General features: G+C 37.6%; 1 protein-coding gene across 1 annotated transcript in view; it reads right to left on the bottom strand.

The window, feature by feature from the left end:
* Positions 1-19,022, bottom strand: part of Meltrin (meltrin) — a 38,689-nt gene extending 19,667 nt beyond the window's left edge. The window contains exon 1 of the mRNA XM_064694601.1: positions 18,101-19,022. Within this exon, the coding sequence (XP_064550671.1) occupies positions 18,101-18,248 (148 nt within the window). The 5' untranslated portion in view covers positions 18,249-19,022. The remainder of the gene's footprint in view (positions 1-18,100) is intronic.
* Positions 19,023-19,311: the final 289 nt, after the last annotated feature.

Below are 19,311 nucleotides of genomic sequence, written 5' to 3'. Positions count from 1 at the left end.
TGTTGTTTATAAGAAAGCTGCCAACGATTCCAGTTGCAGTTTGTGCCAAAAATGGAAATAAAACGCATGTGGCAAGAATGTTCAATGTACCTCAACGCTTCTTCACTTCGTATCTTTCTGGCACTAGTGCTTTTACTGCTGTTGGCCATAACGGCTTTTTATGTGGTCAATGATCCTTAAACAAGCGCCTGGGAAACGCACTCGCTGCATGGCATTTCCTTTGTTTGCTTAAAAAAATGCATACACAAAAACAAAAACAGAAAGGCGGAAGCAAAGCCAAAGGATAAACGCAGATTTCTCAGTATTCTCTCGGGACTGCTCACAATGCTTGTGGGCGTGGCCACCGCAGACACATATGCCAGAGCTGTCGAATGTTGGTGAGTTTCCATATTATTAATCAATGTTTGACAGTTTCTCCTTTTCATTTTGTTGTTGTTATCGATTTGACTGCGCCCGCAACTGCAGTAGACAAGGGACACGCCCATTTGGTCGTAGTGCTTTGTGGTTATCCTTTGTCTGGTTCCACTAATTACTTATCATCACTTCGTATAGCAACCATCCAAGTGGGTCATGTCCTCAGCTGGCAATGCATAGCCTTGGCTACAGTTATGGGTAAAGTTTTTGCTTTTGCTTGAAAAATGTGGAAAATTGCGTATTTCACGCCTTTCCGTTGCCACAGAAAAGCGCTCGGAAAACTTTGTGACAAATGCTCACTGTCTGCACAACTTAGCAGAAAACAGAGTTTTAGTTGGAATTCAATTTAAATTCCGCCTGGGGCATTGGAAATCCGCCACACACACAAGTTTTGCTTTGCCAAGTCATTTCCAGCGCTCATTAATATGCTTCGGCGACTGTTGCCATTAAATCATAGTGGTAGTTGCCTTGACCATTTTGGTCGAGTTGTCGTCTTTTGGCCAACCAATTTGGCAAGCCTTAAAAGTATTACAGCCAGAGTCAAAGACCCGGCAACCACGCGTATCTCTAGCTAAATTTGCACAAGGCCAACCCTTTACTCCACATTTCACTCTTCAAATCGTTGAGCAAAGAATATTTTGCTGACATTATCGTGTGTGTGTGTGTGTGTGTTAAAAGGGGCTGCTTCTACTGATATCGATTATTTGCTTTATTGGAAATACTTATGCCACCGCTTAAATACCGTAAATTTAAAACCTATTCAAGACGGATGGTATAAGAGATATAGAATTTATCTAAGAAGTTGTACAGTTAACAGAATATAAAAGGAGTACCCACAGGTACTATGATAGGTATTTCATTATAAAACGGGGTTTACTTTATTTTATTTTGTATTCTTTATACAAAAACTTATTGTATATGATATGTGAGCCTCTATGAAAAACTCAGTGTCTATTATTTGCAAAAAGGGTGAGTTCGCTGTATAGACATAGTTATAGATAAAGATATAGACATAGATATAGATACATATGTAGATACAGATATAGATCTAAATATAGATATCGACATCGATACAGATGTCGATATAGATATAGATATAGATATGGATATAGATATAGATATAGATATAGATATAGATAAAGATATAAATATAGATATAAATATAGATATAGATATAGATATAGATATAGATATAGATATAGATATAGATATAGATATAGATATAGATATAGATACAGATATAGATATATAGATAAAGATACAAATATAGATATAGAGATATATATAGATATAGGTATAAATATAGATATAGATTTAGATGTAGATGCAGATATAGATACAGATATATATATATATATAGTTGGATAAATTTCTATATATGTTTTTTCTATAGGATACGATAGAGTTCATATCTAATCCTAAGCCTAATCATATGCATGCCAACGGGTAATGTAAGGTATATACTATATTTTAATAAACTTTGCATTATGCAATCTAATTTAAGACTATGGTTTAAAGTTAGTAAATAAATTAATTGCTTGGAGAATCCTTCGTTTATCTAGATTTTTTACAAAATTCTGGCATGTTTAAAACAGAGTAAGGTATATTTAGTCAATCACAACTACCGCTAACTGGTTCAGTTTTATCCCCATCATTTATGACTCTCAGCTGTGGCCCAGTTTGGCTAGGTGAGTAACCAGACAAAACCATATGCTAAGTCTGTATTTGGCAAATACCTTTGGAGTCGGCTGCATATCATGACGAGCAGCTGTTTGGCTCCAAACAAAAGCAGAAATGAAACCAGCACCAAAACTATATACCATATATAAAAAAAATGATGACGACTGTATTAAGGCCACAACAAAATTTTTTATACTATTTGCTTAAGAGCTTGGCAACAGAATAGAAGTGCGATTATATTTGATAAGGGTTGTTTTTGTTGTACTCGCTGGCTTTACTTCCTGTGCTCAGTTATTATTTTACTAGAGAAAGCTGACACAAATTTGACGCTCTAGTTCGAAGCTGAAAAAGTTTTGCAAGCACGCGAAAATAATTTGCAAAAGATAGGCAGGATTATTTGTAATTATGGTAATGAGTATGCATTTGAATGTCAGGAGATATAGTATAATATATATATATATTGCGAATGACTCACGCCGAGTGCATTTGGGAGGATAGAGAGAGTCTTCGAGCCAATGGCTGCTTACCTGGAAAATATAGAAAATGATTTGAAATTAGCTGCGGTTTAGATTAGAGATAAGGCAATATAATTAGCATGTAACGAAATGTAGACAGTTTTCAGCTAAGCCGCCGAAGGGTTAATGCAGTCCGTCTGGGACCACAGCCAATTACAATTAATAACCCATTAATGACAGGCGACTCTGAATTATGAGCAACTCTCTAATGCATCTTGACATTGAACTGCACTTTGAGGGCAATAGGCATAGGCATAGGCATAGGCATTCGGCATGGCCGTGGCAAACTTTCCCAGCTGGCACCCAAATAGCCAAACACGCTTTTCCTATAAATCACTCAAGCCGAGCTCCCCAGTAGCCTCCACAAATGGGGACAGATGCAAACGGGTTGCATGTTGGTGGGGCGAAAGAGAAGCTGTGAGCCATCCAACAGCTGGGCAAGCCGACGCACTTGTCACCACTTGGCTGGTAATTAAGCCCAACTAGTTTTTCCACACACACTTTGCCAGCCGTTGTAATTGTTGCTGTTGCTGCTTGGTTGTCTGGTTTTGTCGGCAAACAGTGAAATCGATACCAATTTTTTATTATTTATATGTACATGCGGAAAAATGGTTTAGGTTTTAAAATGCCTGAGCTCAACTGACTCAATCCTCCGGTTACACTCGCCCAGGCAAACTAAAACCGCGACAAGGTCGCTGTTTAAGTTTTTGTGGCTCTTAATATTGTTGTTGTTGTTATTGTTTTTGCTGTTGCTGCCACGCAAATTTTGCCAATTAAGTTCACGAGCAACAGCGTATCTTATAGATACGCACACGCGTCTAGCATAACAAATTGAAAGTGCAAACAATTTTTTATTAAAGCAAGTTCCCAAAATGAAAGCAAATTTATTTTAATAAACTTGTTTTTTTTTTTTCAACCCACACACACCACAATGTTATATATATATATATAAAGTAAATGCGGCATATTGTGACCTTGGGCGGGAGTACGGGTAGTTATTTATATAGGATTTTTATATATTAGTATTTTCATTTATTAATCATTTACTTAGAAAGTCATGCACCAGTTGAGTTCTTCTCAATATGCCTAGCATTGTAATGATAATAAGTTTTAGCATGATGGCACAAAAAAATGCAATTAGGTAAAAGTTGGAAAAAACTGAGAGGGAAACAACACCTCAGTTTGTTTACCTGGTGCTCGAAATGTAATATACTCGCTCACAAAGTGAAAAAAGAATATAATATATATATATGTATATATATATATTTGATATATTTGTTATACTTAATATGGCTGCGCCTACTGGGGTTGTGGCAGCTCGGGAATATCTATATTTTCCACAGTTCCACCAAATTTGAATTGAAAGAAACCTATTGAGCTCCTCTAAAGATTGAACCAAAAGTAGTTTGCCTACGCTTGCGATCTTATCTGTTTCAGTTTCGAGGAGAACATTTTAACTTATTTTTTTTTATAATTTTTGATATTCAGAGTACTAATACTATCGTTAGCGCAATGTCTTTCACTTAAGCCAATCGAAACACGGAAAAAGCTTGTTAAAAAAGGAATAATACGAACCAAGCTATCAAAAACAATTCCTATATAAAACAAGTGACACAATATTATTTCGAGCTGCAGTCCGAACTTTTTTATTATGTTCTTGTTAAGGCCAGTCAACATTAAACAAACAACAAACTCAATCAGCTGCATTTGGCGCGCAAATTGGCGGCCAAAAGTTACAAAGTGGTCGAAATGCAATTTGTTGCTTTCACAATTTTGACCGTTTGATCATATTTGCATTGAATGCGGTTGGGTTCAACAAATTTCAATTAATTGCCGTAAATTTTTGACGTTCGCTTGGCTATGAATGGCTGGCCACATTTGTGGCCCCTACTCAGGCATTTCCAGTCGGATGCCGTCAGCGTAAAAGGCAACTCGTACGCGGGTTCATTGAACGAATTTAATTGAGTTTGCTTTAAATGCGATTGCGACTGCGACTTTGAGATGCGAAAGTAACGCATTTAACTGTACAGGCCACTTATATACACACATATATGTGGAGCTTAACTTATTGTATGTATTGCATGCTGTCATAACTTGGTTAATTGATAAACGCGACGGAGTGGGCGGCTCTTTATAATTGTGACCCTTGCTAATTGCATCTAAGGCCAGCATCATTAAGCAGTTACTGTTTATTACATCAGAAGAAGTCGGCACCAGGCCAGCCCCCCTTGCGCGCAATCTCCTTATCCCTAGCAACAGGAAATGCAATAAATTAACAACGCGCGAGGAAACAGCTTCAGGACGCAGGATGCGAATGGCCTGGCCAAGGCGAAATTTAATAACACTTGGTGGGTGGATGGGCTGGAAAGGTGTGCGTGTGTCGGTTGCCTTGGCGCTGCGAAAAGTGCAACATTTATGAAATTTCTTTGAGTGTGCATAGTTTTGAATGTGTGTGTGTGTGTGTGTGTGAAGGCGTGTGTTGGGGCGGCACTCACTTGCATTCAAATGCACGTTTTATGCCAAAAACACATTCGAAACTCAAATGCCAGCCACGCCTCAGTCAACAAGCCAGAACACACCTTGCATGAAAAGCAGACTGTTTTTGTTGTTGGCCTTGTTTGAAAGGATATGCAAATAGCAGCATGTAAGAGGCATTGAAATGTTTTCAATTTAGAAATTTGTTTACAAAAAATTATTTTTTGTGTTCCTAAAAGGTTAAGTCTTAGACCCTTTATCAATTTATTACAATAAACTTGAAAGAATGTTATATATAATTCAAGATTGAAAAACTTAACTGGCGTGTGTTAACTTACAAATAAACGTGAGTACATCCTAACCAAACTTTCAGTTATATTTATTGAAGAACTTTACTTCACTTAAGTTGACTTGCATTCCACCCCGTTTTGAGCCTGCAACATAGTTGTTAAGTTAATTGAAAATACTACCTTAGAACACTTAGCTAACTAAAGCACAAGAACTGTAGCGGAAAAATTCGAGACTAGAAGACTAGGAGATACCCTGAAGCCAGCGCAAGGCAGCCTTTAATAACTTATAACTTCCACACTAACATACGCACAAATACACATATGCACATATTCGATAGTTATACTCTATGGGAATTGGGCTCTTGAATAACTTCGGTGCTTATAGTCCGATCCTTTTGAAATTGAGATTAAATATGGCATAAAAAAGTGTGTATATACCAAAGGGCGGGGCTTTACCTATAACACTGCGTCTTATCCAATTTCTCATCTGAGTATAATATGCGAGAAGCTGGCTTGGTATATTTAACTGCTATAATATTAGGGTTATGCTTAAAAAACATGTCTCAAAATCATACGTATCGATATAATGGGCATGTGAGATGTGAGATATATATATATTAAAACTTCCAAGTCTTTAGCTTTTGTAATTCCCCTTGAGCTCTTACATACATTTTTACAAAACCAATTTGTCACTTTTAATACATTTGAATGGGCTCATGATATGTACGAATAAAAAAAGTAGAGCAACAGTTTAAGTTTTTACTAACTACACCAAAAGTAAACACAATAATGTTTTAATAACAATAAGAACAATTTAGTGCGGGTCATTTATAGTCATTGTCTTATGTCGGCTGGTTGTGGGTAAATTGAAATTTGAGCCACGCCTTGTTTGCCATAGCTGAATGGAACAATGGGCCAGGTCATGTCATGTCATATCATATTATGGCTCATATGTAAGTAAATTAATAGGTTGCCCCACAAGTTGTCAAGGCCAGAGACAACCCCTAAATTAAAACAATGTTAAACCCGATCCTGGGCACTTCCTTTAAGCACATGACATCAGCTGAAGGCACATAAATTAACAAATTGAAGTAGCAACAATTTATGTGCTCATTTATTTAGGTGACTTGTTTTGACACAATCGATAAGAAAGAATCTCAAGCAACAATAAACAAGGGGCAATATGTTTGGGCATTACATTACACATTTGCCAGTTCCCAGAACTGGACATGCCAAAGGATGCAGCCAGCTGCAGTGCCAGCTCGGGCCATGTGTAGACGCCTCAATTCTTATCTCAAACATATGCCCTCATCATCGCAACGAGTTCTCCGTTAATCTACTACACAATGCCACACAAATTGATGGCTTGTCTACTGATTAAACTCGATGCCAAGGCTGGGAGCTCATGGGGCAGCCTTGGCCGAAGCGCAACTCGTATTAGCCAATGCCAAAAGTATTAAACTGTCAACTGGACTTAGCTGCTACTCTAAAAAAAAATATATATATATATATATATAGGTGAAGCTAATGTAGATTTGGGCCAATTTCCTTGGCCCACAAAAGGAGCCACGTGTCTCAATTTCGCGCCTGCATTTGCAGTCTGGAAAATGCACATTTTGCAATTACAATTGTTAATGGGCGGCGAAAAGTGAAATTTAACACACACATACACCGAATCGAATAAATCAATGCGACGACTTTCTTTTTGATCGCCATGACAGACAGACAGACAAAGTTAATGATGAAAGCGAGCAAGCCGTGCGTGAAGAGACTTTTACGCTGGAACAATGCCATTTAACATGGCAAACATTTTCGAAGATCAGTCTAAAAATGCCGGGCAACAGCAAGTATCTTGTAGCTTTGCGAGACGGAAGTTAGCTGCGGGGGAGAGGTGAGAAATATATATATGAAAACATATTCCACATCTATTGTTTGCGAGATAATTGAAGCCAATTGGGTTATAGCTCATAACCCAATGTCTTCTGCTAATTAATCGCGCATTGAGATACATAGATACATATACAACACTCACAGTAGATACTCCTATATATAGATCTGTATACATATATATTTTGTAATTTAAATTGACTTAATTTTTGAGAAAGACGCTTCTGCCTGGTCACTGGTTTGACCAGTTCGCCAGCAAAAAAAAAAATAATATGTATGATTCATAAGCATTTTGTGATTCTGCGAAGCGTTCCGTTGTCATGCTAATTGTATATAGTCAGTGCTTACCCAGAAGCCAATTTGATGTTTTAGAGATTGAGATACAAATGTCGCTGCTTGTTTTTTTTTTTTGTCTTTCTTTCCAATCTTTGCATTGGACCAACGCAGCGACGCCCCCTGACCCAATTTGATTGAGCAATTTGCTACTTAAGTCGATTGCTGTTTATTAGATTTTGTGTTGTTACGCTCATTTGCATCTGTTTCTGTCAGATACTCTTTTTCGCGCGCGCTCTCTCTCTCTCCCTCTCACTATCTCTATCTGGTTATCAGCGTTCAGTGGTGCGTTGAAATTTGATTTGTCAACAGCGCGTCGCCTGCATTTATTTTAGCTACTCAGCACTAAATTGAGATACACGCACGCACATCTGTGAGATACATAATGCCTTGTTGTTCTAGTGTGCAATTAAAGTGATTATCTCTTAAGGTAATTTATCATATTAAGCTTATTTACAGTTGACGTAGACAGGAAGCTTGCCCCAAATAAGTACATATGGCTATCTCCAAAGTTGCTTTGCACGCAGCGGAAGTAATAGGGACTTTCACTTTTGAGTCCCCCCAAAAAAATATGATCTTCAACTGGAGTTTCAAGCGTGAAGGGTTTCTTAATCGATTTCAAAGTGTGCTAGGCAGAAGCAAACTTGCCAACTTATAGTTTAAATATTCAATCTAATATAATCTATTTATAATAATTAAAATTGTGCTTAAAACTAAGGTAATAAATTGATAGCTGGTCGGAAGTACTATATGAATATATTCTTTATAATTGTAATGTATTTTGATACAAATGTATATGAATACTTTATTAATATTTACTTATATGAAAATGTAAATTATTGGTTTATATATGTGCTCGAAAAATTTTTGTTTTAGTTTTCTCTCATTTGTAGTTAGCTTAGATTAAATCTTGCTTGCAGAAAAATACTTATTATATACCTCGAATCTTCAGTTGGAATAGACTTTATGTATTCGTTTGCTTTTTATAGGATTCTCGGTGTGCCAACTGGCTTCGTCTATCAAAAAAGACAGCCTCTGTTTGATGATTTCGCAGGAAAAATGCCTTATAGAATTTCTCGGGCAGCATACGACTTGCCCTCAAATCAAATATTTATGCAATATGTTGGCAATTTCGAGCGGCAATCAGGCGACTATTTGTCTGCCGTGCAAGAGGCAAACAAACAAATAACAAACAAATATACAAGCAAACAAATATGCATGTGCATGCACAAACAGCAATAAGGGCCCGACGACCCCCTCACAACTGGGCAATGACTGGAATGGAATGGACGAACAGAACAATTTTGTCATTCGATTCGAAGCATTTGTTTATTTTGTTATTGGGCTCTCTGGATGGCTTCTTATCGGCACCCGGCACCCGCTCCTTACTGGGCGCATATCTGTAATTTCCAACATGGGATGCAATGCAATTAGCAAATTGGAGCAGCTTTTAATGCAGAATTGGAGCGAATCAATCGAACGGGCGGTGGCCGCAATCGCCCAGAGTTTGTCAGCAGCTTACGTGGAAATTGTATAAGCAGTAAAAGCCAATTAAATCGTGTAATAAATAAATAATTGTTAATCACGTGAAACTATAAAACAATAGCACGCCGGCTGACTCATAACTTGTGTTCCATAGACATCGCAGCTGACTCAGTGCCTGCGATCTACCCCCCGTCCACCTAGCTTTAGCTTTAACTACTGTCTGTATTGCGATTTAAGCCTGCTTTTGTTTTAGTTGTTGTTGCAGGGCATATAGTCATAGTATACACGTTTAGCTGAGGCTTTTGTTGACCTTTGGTTTATTCGTCTAGATTCGCAGAAACTTGATCCTAAAACTGATGATTCAGTTACGGAAGCAACTTAATACCAAGTTTTGTAATCATAATGTGCTACGCTTTACTTTTAAGAACTTTTTGTGGGGTTTGGCTTGTGGTTAGAAATCTACACGAAATGTGATTAAATAATATATTTATACAATATTTTATTTAACATGTGATTATATTGCGCAATTTAAATGCGGTTCTTTGTTTAAAAATTCAACTGAAAATCAAGTATTTGTGGATTTAACGAAAATTATAATCGCGAATTGTAAATAGCCTTTTTTTATTAACCTCCCAAGTGAGTTGGCATTTTTAGTCACTTCCGCTGGTTCCATATGGAGCATTAAATAAACTTAAGGATTGCGTCAAAGGGGAAAAGGCCAATAATAGCGATATATGCGCATGCCTGATAATTAAGTACATGTTTACAATGTATACATGGTTAAAACTGCTGCTGCAATCGCTTTCCTTCTCTTTCTTCATTTCATGCCCTACCATTACATAAACGTCAATAGTGGACTTATATGCGCTAATAAGTGTGTCCACGAGCAACTAAAAAACGTGCCAATTAAAGAGCTCAGTGCGAATTGGGCTAAGGTAACATAAAGTAGTGCGACCCCATACGATAGGTTGGTAGCCAATTGAAACTTGGTCGAGCTTAAATGAAGGCACTTAAAACATTGAAGCGTATCAGCCAGATGATCTAAATACTGAATAACTGCACCCAAGCGTCTGTTCTTAATGGCAGCAAGATGAGAGAGAAACAAAAACAAAAGAAGAAAATAAATTAAAAATGTATTGAGACACCCCCAGCGAGAGCGCAGGAGCCGCGAAGAGCCAGCCAAGACATTGCCTTTGTTTTTTTGTTGATTTTTTTTTTAGACTTTTTTATATGTTTATCAATTAACGCGCCCGAACAATGGCAGCGCACTCAGACGCCAGCGTTTGCTCTAATCTTGCCCCAGCCGGCAACTGGGCGCAACTTGGATCAGCATGGTCCGCCGCTGTCTGTCCGCCCCGTCTGGCGCTGTCCGGGCTGCTTTACGGTTCGTTGGCTCGCTGCGTAAGTAGCGCAGAGCAGAGCAGAGCGGAGCGGTGCAGAGCTGCGTCTGCTTATCAGAGTAGCGCGTTTTATGCCACAGATAAACTAAGAGAACTTCTGCGCTGCTGAAGCTCTCCCCCACAGCCGGTAAATGCAGCTGAATGAGGGTGAGTGTGTGTGTTTGTGTGTGTATGTGTGCGGTGGGTCAACAAGCTGCAAGTAAAAAGTTAAGATCCACTCAGAAACCGGATCACAAAGTAGTTCAGTTAATAATAGACACAACAAACTAGAACGTCGACTAAACGTGCACTGCAGCACATTTAAAAGGCAAAACTTGGGTCTTGATTTCATTAATATTAAAACGTTTAAGAATGCCAATCAAAGAGGAATAGAAAAACAACTTACTCTGAAGAGCGTAGGCGAGAAAGATATAAGAAACTTCGTGTATGAACTTTGGCCTTAATTTTTAAATAATTTTATTAACATTAAAACGTTTAAATACCAATCAACGAGAATTAGAAAAACAACTTACTCTGCAGAGCGTAGGCGAGAAAAAGAAATAAGTTCTTCTACTCTTAAACTGTAGAAGAAGTAATAAACAAATATAAAAAATGTCGTGTAAGACCTTAGATCTTGATCTTTAAATAATTTCATTAATATTATAACGTTTAAGAATGCCAATCAAAGAGGAATGGAAAAACGCCCAACTCTGCAGAGCGTAGGCAAGAAATAGAAATATATTCTTATACTTTTAGAGTGAATAAAAAGTAATATATAAGTATTAGAAACTTAGTGTTAATTCAATTAGCACTTGGCGCTCTCTGGCGGTGTTTTCTTGGCGTGTTGTGATTCAAAATGCATTTTTCTTTTGAATAAACTGTTGAGTTGCGGAACAGCTTGCATAAGCCTGATGGTTTTTGACTATACTTTGCCTGTTGGTATCTACGACATGCACAATCAGCTTCAATTGCTAGCTTTATGGTTTTTTCAGGTACATTAGTATGACAGAAAATCTTGGATTAATAAATAAATAAAGTGGTAAATCAGATTAAGTATAATTAACTCCCGAGTGCCATGTGGAAATGTCTAAGTGAACAGAAAACTTTTGAAATGTGTTATATTGAGTAAAAAATGTGAAAATAAAAACAAATATTACGAAACGTAAACAGAAAATTTGTCGAGTGTTGCAGTTCAGTGAACCTCAACCATATGCCGCGACGCTGGCGACATCATACGTTGGATGTCGCAGCATTTTTTGTTGTTGTTGTTTAGTTTTCAAAATAAGCGCACACCTACGCACACACATGCACAGTGAAAGAGCAACAAAAGCTGACGGCATGAGTGATTCTTTGTCAATTTCGCTATTTTTTGCCTGTTCGTTAATTTTCCTTGTTTGACATGAAACTGCAACATTTTGCAAATGATTCATTCATTTTAACCACTGTCCAAAATATACAGGTACAGCCAAACCCTTTTGTCCGACAGAGCTTGCCATGCATATATGTACATATGTACTTCGCTTGGCCAGTCTAGCGTGTTGTCGCATTTCCGTTGCGAATACTCAAACCACTCAAACAGAAATGGGTAACACTCGGAGCGCATTTATTGTACTTGGCATCATTGTTCATGCCAGTCAGATGGTTGCCATTAGGCGAGCTATATGCACAATTCAGATAGCTTAATGCATAAATTAAGCAACCAGACAAGCGTCATACACACAGCACAACTACTCATCGTAGTGCTGTGCAGCAATATGCCCTATAAATATTGTAGATGCGTAATGCAGTTATGCTTTATCTCCATCTTAGCCAGATCTAGTTTGCCATATCGACTAATATCGTCCGATATGGTGGATCAACAGACAAGGAAAAACTTTCATTGCAGGCGGATTAGTCACCAGATGCCACAAAAGGTGGATCCACGATAAGTTTTGAACAGTTTCAAGTAACGCTATTTTTCAAGCATATTTAATCAGGCGATTTCTTTGATTCTGAGCATTTGCATGTTATAAATAATAAACACGGAAGTAACTGAAAACAATATTTTCGTCATTCTCTTGCTGCAGGGCATCTGCGCGACGAGCACTTTTGTCTAGGAAATTTTCACTTATACCTATTAGGTAGCCCCACGTTTCAGTTATTATTTATTTTTGTTTTTTGCTTTTGCTGCTACTTCTACACTTTTCATTTTGTTTTTGTTTGTGTTTTTGATTAATCATCGTGCGCACCTCCATTTCGAATTTCTCAATCAAGGCGCTGCATTGTCAATGCTTGTCTTTAGTCTCTGTGCATTTCCTTTCAGTTTTTCTTGCTTTTTTGTTTTTTGTTTTTTGTTTTGGTTACCTCCCTGGCCAAGAGTCTGTTTAATGTAAAACCCATCGAGGCAACGGCAAGGCGTAAACAATGCACTTTCGAGTGCTTTGAATTTGATAGAAAAAAAAAATATACTGCTATGATTTCCGTTTATTTTTTCTGTTTTTTTCCTGCGCTATTTGATTTTGTTATCAATAGAACGGGAAAAAGCTACTTGAAATAATCCAAAACTTAAGCTTTTAATTTCCCCTCAGGCTTTAATATCCCCTAGCACAACTTTTGGGGCGTCTGGTGACTAATCCGCCAGAAATGAAAGTTTGTCATTGTCTGCTGGCTGGGTATTTCCACCCCGCAGGACGAATAGAGTCATAAATAATCGTGACCGGCCCCTTTATGGTGATAATACTTTAAGAACTTGAGCACAATTCGTTGATATTTTTGTTGCACTTCTTCGCATGTGTCACGCATTTAAAGGCGCATTCATTTAACCATAATCCCGGTTGCAACCCTGCGCAAATGCGGCAACCCTCAGTAATAATTGAGCCACATTTTGGCACGTGCCGCAGTCAAAAGCGAAGCCTGACGCATGCTTCGCTTTTCGAGTGCAACAATTATGTTACAATAGCAGCAACAGAAACCATTTAAATTTTATTGATTTCAATTTAAATTATTCAATTTGTAATACAGAAACTGCGATAATTCTCGCAGGCAACAATGCCACCTACACAAGATGCAACACAAAAGATATTCACGCCCAGGAGACACCCACCCATATTAAGGGCGCGGTCGGTGCTGCACATTTAGCCGTTTTCTAGCTTAATTTGAGCTCTTGCAGAGTTTGTCAGAAGGAGGAAATTCTCGCCATTTCTAAACTGATTCATCTGTACTTTGAGCTATTTCAAAATATATTTGTTGCCCAATACAACAGGAACTTATTTACAGCGCGTGTTTTGGCTCATATTCAGCGTTTATTTATTGTTATAATTATGTGGCATATCAATGACAAGTACACAATATCAATTGAAATATTTTACGTGTCCGTCATGTATACAAATTTTTGCTGAACCTGCGTCGTCTGTTGATTGAATCTGTGATATAATGACAAATTAAAAACAGAGGTTTTGGGTTGCGTGGATGGATATGCCAGACTTGAAGCACTGCATTGATAAAGGGCTGTGATTGACTGACCCTACAAAAGCATTTTACATCAGCTTCCAGTCTACTATAGACGGAAATAACAGAATCCTTCGCAAAAGAAGGCAGCTCCCTGCCTTTTTGTGAACCTACAGTGGGCATTTAATCCTGTCAAAGAGCTAATTCAGCTATTTTAGCTATTTTTAGCTATTTTAGCCTCACTTGGCAGCACTTGCTCACAGCTGTCTGGCAAAGGCATGTTTGTTGCTCAGGCCTGTTTGCTCATGTGGCAAGCTTTGGCTATCATTAATACAATACAGCTAAGAGGCCAGACTAGACGTTCATTAATATGCGTCATTGTTTTGGTCCCGGACTGCGACCCGGTCGTGGGAGCCAGCAACCGCAGCTGAGCGCATTTACTGACACGTTGACTGCCACGTTAAATGCAATTTGTAAGTACAGTGGTCACTCGGACACTAAAGAAATAAAAGTGGAAATAATAATAATAGAATTGCTATATTTGAGCATAGGGCATCTCCGAGTCAGAGTCTAGATATGCCGGATAAGCATAAATTACCTAGTCTATCTAACAATGCTCTGATTTCAGAGCTGGAAAATCCTAAATCTTGTTTCATCCAGATCGATAAATATCGATCTGTAGCTCATGTTTTGTGAACTAGTGAAACAACATTCGGCATGTAGTTTCCTCGTAGTCCATACTCTACTTGAAACAGGACTATCAATTAGAATTATTCTCAAATAAGAATCATGTCTATTTTAGAAGCGTTCTAATTATCGAGCGATCACTGTAATGCAGTATCAAAGACAAGGCATATCTATGGCTACATGCTAGTAATTTGATTGTTCAGCTCGAGTGGTCATCATCATCGTCATCATCATCATCATCTTCGCCTCCATCATCATCATCATCATTCGTCGTCGTCGCTTAATTGAAAATCAACTCAATTTACGGCTGGAACATTTACATTTACGCACAGCTCTTAAGCATGACAAGCTTCAAGCTCGACTTGATTGAGTCAGGTCAAAAGAATTTAAATGGACACACAGTGTAACAATATCTGAAAGATCTGGGAGAGCAGCTCTCAAACGGAAGCCTGAGCATGCATATTTCAACGATCCAAGCAACTTCTCGGCATTTGTTGACATTTGCATAAATTGCGTCTTCAAGTGGATTTCGGGCGTTGGTCATTAAAAGAACGTGCCTAAGCCGAGCTCCGTTCAACGTAGTCTCAATTGAGATTGTGGCAAGTTGTTTTCCTGGTCCGTAATTAGACAGACAACAGCTAATTCGAATTGAAAGAAAGACACACAAGACTTGAGCAAAAGATGTACAGAAACCTCAGATAAACTCAGGAAGTGAACAATTTGCGAAATGACAGTTCGTTTTTGCCAAACAAGCTGACTTCAACAACTTTAATGTTTAAACAACTAAAAGCCTTTGCGGATAAAACATTTAAATTTGTAGCCATACAAGAATCAGGGATAGATAGATATCTTATTTTTTATCAAGTTGATCAAATGTGCAGATGATTATTGAAAACATTTATACAATTTATTTACAATTTTGTCACAATATGTTTAAAACATTGAAGGAGACATCTGTAACCCCATAAAGTATTTAAGTTTATGCTAAGTAAATAAATTTATGACTTACTCTGCTTAGTGAAACTTTGCATAGGACAATCTGTTGACGTCATGTGCCTGAGTCGAGCGGATCGGGTAACTATAGCATATAGCTGCCATGAGTGGTATCAGTAGTATCAGAGTTCTTCTTTGTTCTCAAAATATCTTGATCAAACTTAACAATTTAAGTCTATCCTAAGCAAAATCTTGCTTTGATTGGACTACTCTCTGGACTTTAAGGCGAAAGGACAAAGTTTTTTTGCATGACATATGTCTGCAAGTGTATTTATAGTTCGGCGCGAACCCGTGCTATCTGGTCTGCCATATTCTTTTGCAATGATTTAGTAGGTAATTGGGCGCAGATATAAAATGTATGTTCGAGACCTGTTGCCATACACTTGTGTGTAATTATCATTACCGCACTGACAAGTTGATTGTGTCATTGTTGTATTTAATTGTGCACAAAATAATATAAGTAATATAAGCGCAAAACAAACAACAATGGCAACAATAACTCTTGGCTAGCAACGAGCTACCAAAAAGAGTTGGCCAACTAACGTGGACGTTGGCCGGAATGAATGTTGAAAAGCAACGAATGGCATTTAAGGCGCTGACCTTACGAGAACTACCATCTTAGGAATATGTTTTTATATAGAATGTGTGCACGTATAAAGTGCATAAATATATATGTATATACATATATATAGCCAAGTACGGTAGCTGCCAAATGTACTCAAACAAAAAATGAACTTAACATAAAAGAAAGTTTAAACATTTAATTTGTACGAAAAGTAAATCAAGATAAATGCCAAACAATGAGAGTAAAAGTGGCACGCAATTCGACCAGAATGTATTGTTGTAAATAAACCAAAAAAAATCGATTTTTTGTATTGTTTGGCCACAAGACTTGCAACCTAAGCAAGAGGCAGTTGTGGCCAGCTACGTGAGTGAAGGTATTAACCGAGATTTGCATAAAAAAAAAGGTGGAGGAACCCCCCTTGGTAAAAAGAGAAACAATCTAAAAGCGTGAAGCTAGCACCTTCGTATCTGAGTTAATACGTGAGATTTTGATAAAACTGACGCTTAGATAAAGTCAACATTTAGACACTAAACGGCAAACACAGGCAACAATACGACAAAACATGACACAAAAGACAAAAGGTTGAGCAAAAACTACTTTGCTGATAACTGAAGTGTGCCGCCGAGTGGAGGACAAGTGCTACAAGACCCAAACCCAAACCCAAGCCCCACGAGCTGAGACGGAGACCTGGAGGCACGTGCACACCAGCAAAGGGCAGTAGAGTAGCAGGCGCACTTGAAAGCCTTAACTAGTTATGGCTAGTGTTCAAAGTGCAGGCTAACAAATACCCTGTAATCGCATGTTATCAACAAATCCAATAGAAATATACGCTGCTTACTATTCAAATCGAAGCATTTTATAAATATTAAATAGGGTTTGGTTCGGGCGGAAGTTAGTTCTTAGCAACACCTCCATATTGTTCATATAAAAAAGTATTTATCTATATATAGTTGAACTTATTTAACACTCAAAATTTAGCTTATCTGTTCATGGGAATAGGTATAATACATATGTATAATATTATATATATATTTATATTTGTGGCAGACTTCTTAAGTGTTCTATTATTATTAAAATGGCAAGTTAATGACATTAATAAATTCTTTATATAAACATTTCAGAGCTATTAAAAAAGTGATTTATTTGACTAAGAAGTCACGATGAATTTAATTGACAAAGCTGAACAGAATTGATTTAATTAAATAAGAATTCAAATTAGAGTTAACTATTTGAGGGATTTGAAAAAGTTAAAGTAAAACACAAATATATTTAAAAATTGATTGACAATTGAAGTATATTTAATATGAAATAAAGATTAAAATTAAATTTGTTTAACTTGGTAAAATGCACAAATTTAACAATTTAAATACTTTAAATACACATTTGTATTTCAATTAAATTCATTGATTTATATTTAATCGAAAAAAGCTCTAAAGATCTATATTTTACAGCCCTGATATATTCGCCTACCACCACAGAGAACAAGAAGAAGATCAACAGCTGAAAGCTGGTTTTACAAGCTCAAGGTTGTTTAACCCCAGCAATAACAGCTTTACACTGGTTAAATATAGAGAAGATCGTTTAAATTCGTATCTTTATCGCCAACTTACACCATAAAAAAAACTATGTGCCACCCATTGCTGAAATTATCTTCAGTTGTTGCACGCTAATTAATTTACTGTTATGTTTAAATTCTATTTGCTGGCGAAACTCTGACTTTTTGATTAGCTGCCGCTGCACATGAAGTTTGCCCCACTGTGCGCAAGCTCTCTGAACTTGATTGGTAACTTGTTTTCTTATTTCTTCAACGTGTATTTGTTTCCTTTGTGCAAAACTGAATTTTGATTAGTTCTTGCTACACATTGTGCATGCCGCAGAGCAGGGAGTTTCAATAGAATAACATTGGATATATGCATATACATATGTATGTATGTATGTATAGGGGAAGTCAGTCACAGACGGCGTACTCACCTTTTGACTCCAAGTTGTCAGCTGTGACGACAGCGATGTGTTGCAAGCATATGTTGAGCAATGGCAACAGCAACAGCAACGGCAGCAGCAGCGACAGCAGCCGTTGCAACTGTAAATGTAAATGTTGATGCGAAAGCAGCCGAGGCATTTTCCACGCGTTGTCTTAAGAATCCAGAGCAATAGCAATAATGTTACACGCGGCTATGTGGCTGTTGCTTTTATATTTGTATGTGTAAAGTGGCGGCAGTAATAGTAAAATTTGTTCTTGTCGGCTGCAGCGGCAGGCAAATGCGATGACATCACTTCCACTTCCCGTGTCAGCGACTCTGGTGGGGATGCAGCGGCGAGGATGAGGCGGACTTAAATGCTGCCATCATTTGACACTGTGTCTACCAATTGGACTTGTATTAAAAACAGGATGCACCGCAGCAATTCACAACACTCAGCGAGACCAACAACAACAACAACAACAACAACAACTGAAAGCACTTGGGGCACAAGCACACACACACACACGTACGCACTCCCGGCGTGCTTAAGTGTAAACAAAAGCTGATACCTTTATTTGAATGTGAAAAAAATTATAACGGCATTGATGTTTGTGCTTTGGTATGGGTTTCGCTTTGGCTGTTGCCAGCTCTTATATTCGCATTTGCTTTTCAATTAATCGTTTGTTGTGTCTGACATATAATATATTATTAAATTAACTAATTTCGCTAATTTTTGTATTTGAATTGTTGGCCATTAATTCAATTTTTTAAACACTATTTGCTGTTTTGCACAGACACACGCAAACACTACACTCGCAAGCGCATATATATGTACATAGAAGCTCTAAAATACAGCTGGGCTACGCGCTGACACAACAATCTGAACTAAAAACAACCGTGACTAAGACCTCGCACGACGAGAGTTGCAATGAAACTGACGAAAGTCGTTGGTAAAGAATACAAAAAAACAAGACTAACAATAACCAGGGCCGAATACATATCGATATGTCGATACATTTTGGCGATGGTCTGTTCAACAGACTTTTTGCGATATAACATACGATAACTTTACATTTTCTTAATTACTGTACTGTTAAACGGATATCGTAATGTTACACGCATCAGTCAGCTTTTTGTCATGTGAAATAGTATTAACCGCGCGTTTGAATGTGCATTAAATTATTTATTTACGCTGACTTGTCTATGATTATTTAAGACAAA

This window comes from Drosophila montana, unplaced genomic scaffold (assembly GCF_035044405.1).
Source record: "Drosophila montana isolate Dmon_TW-CO22-7 unplaced genomic scaffold, ASM3504440v1 contig_3733_1, whole genome shotgun sequence".
In the NCBI taxonomy this organism is placed as follows: Eukaryota; Metazoa; Arthropoda; class Insecta; order Diptera; family Drosophilidae; genus Drosophila; species Drosophila montana.
This window is presented reverse-complemented; position numbering and strand designations above follow the sequence as displayed.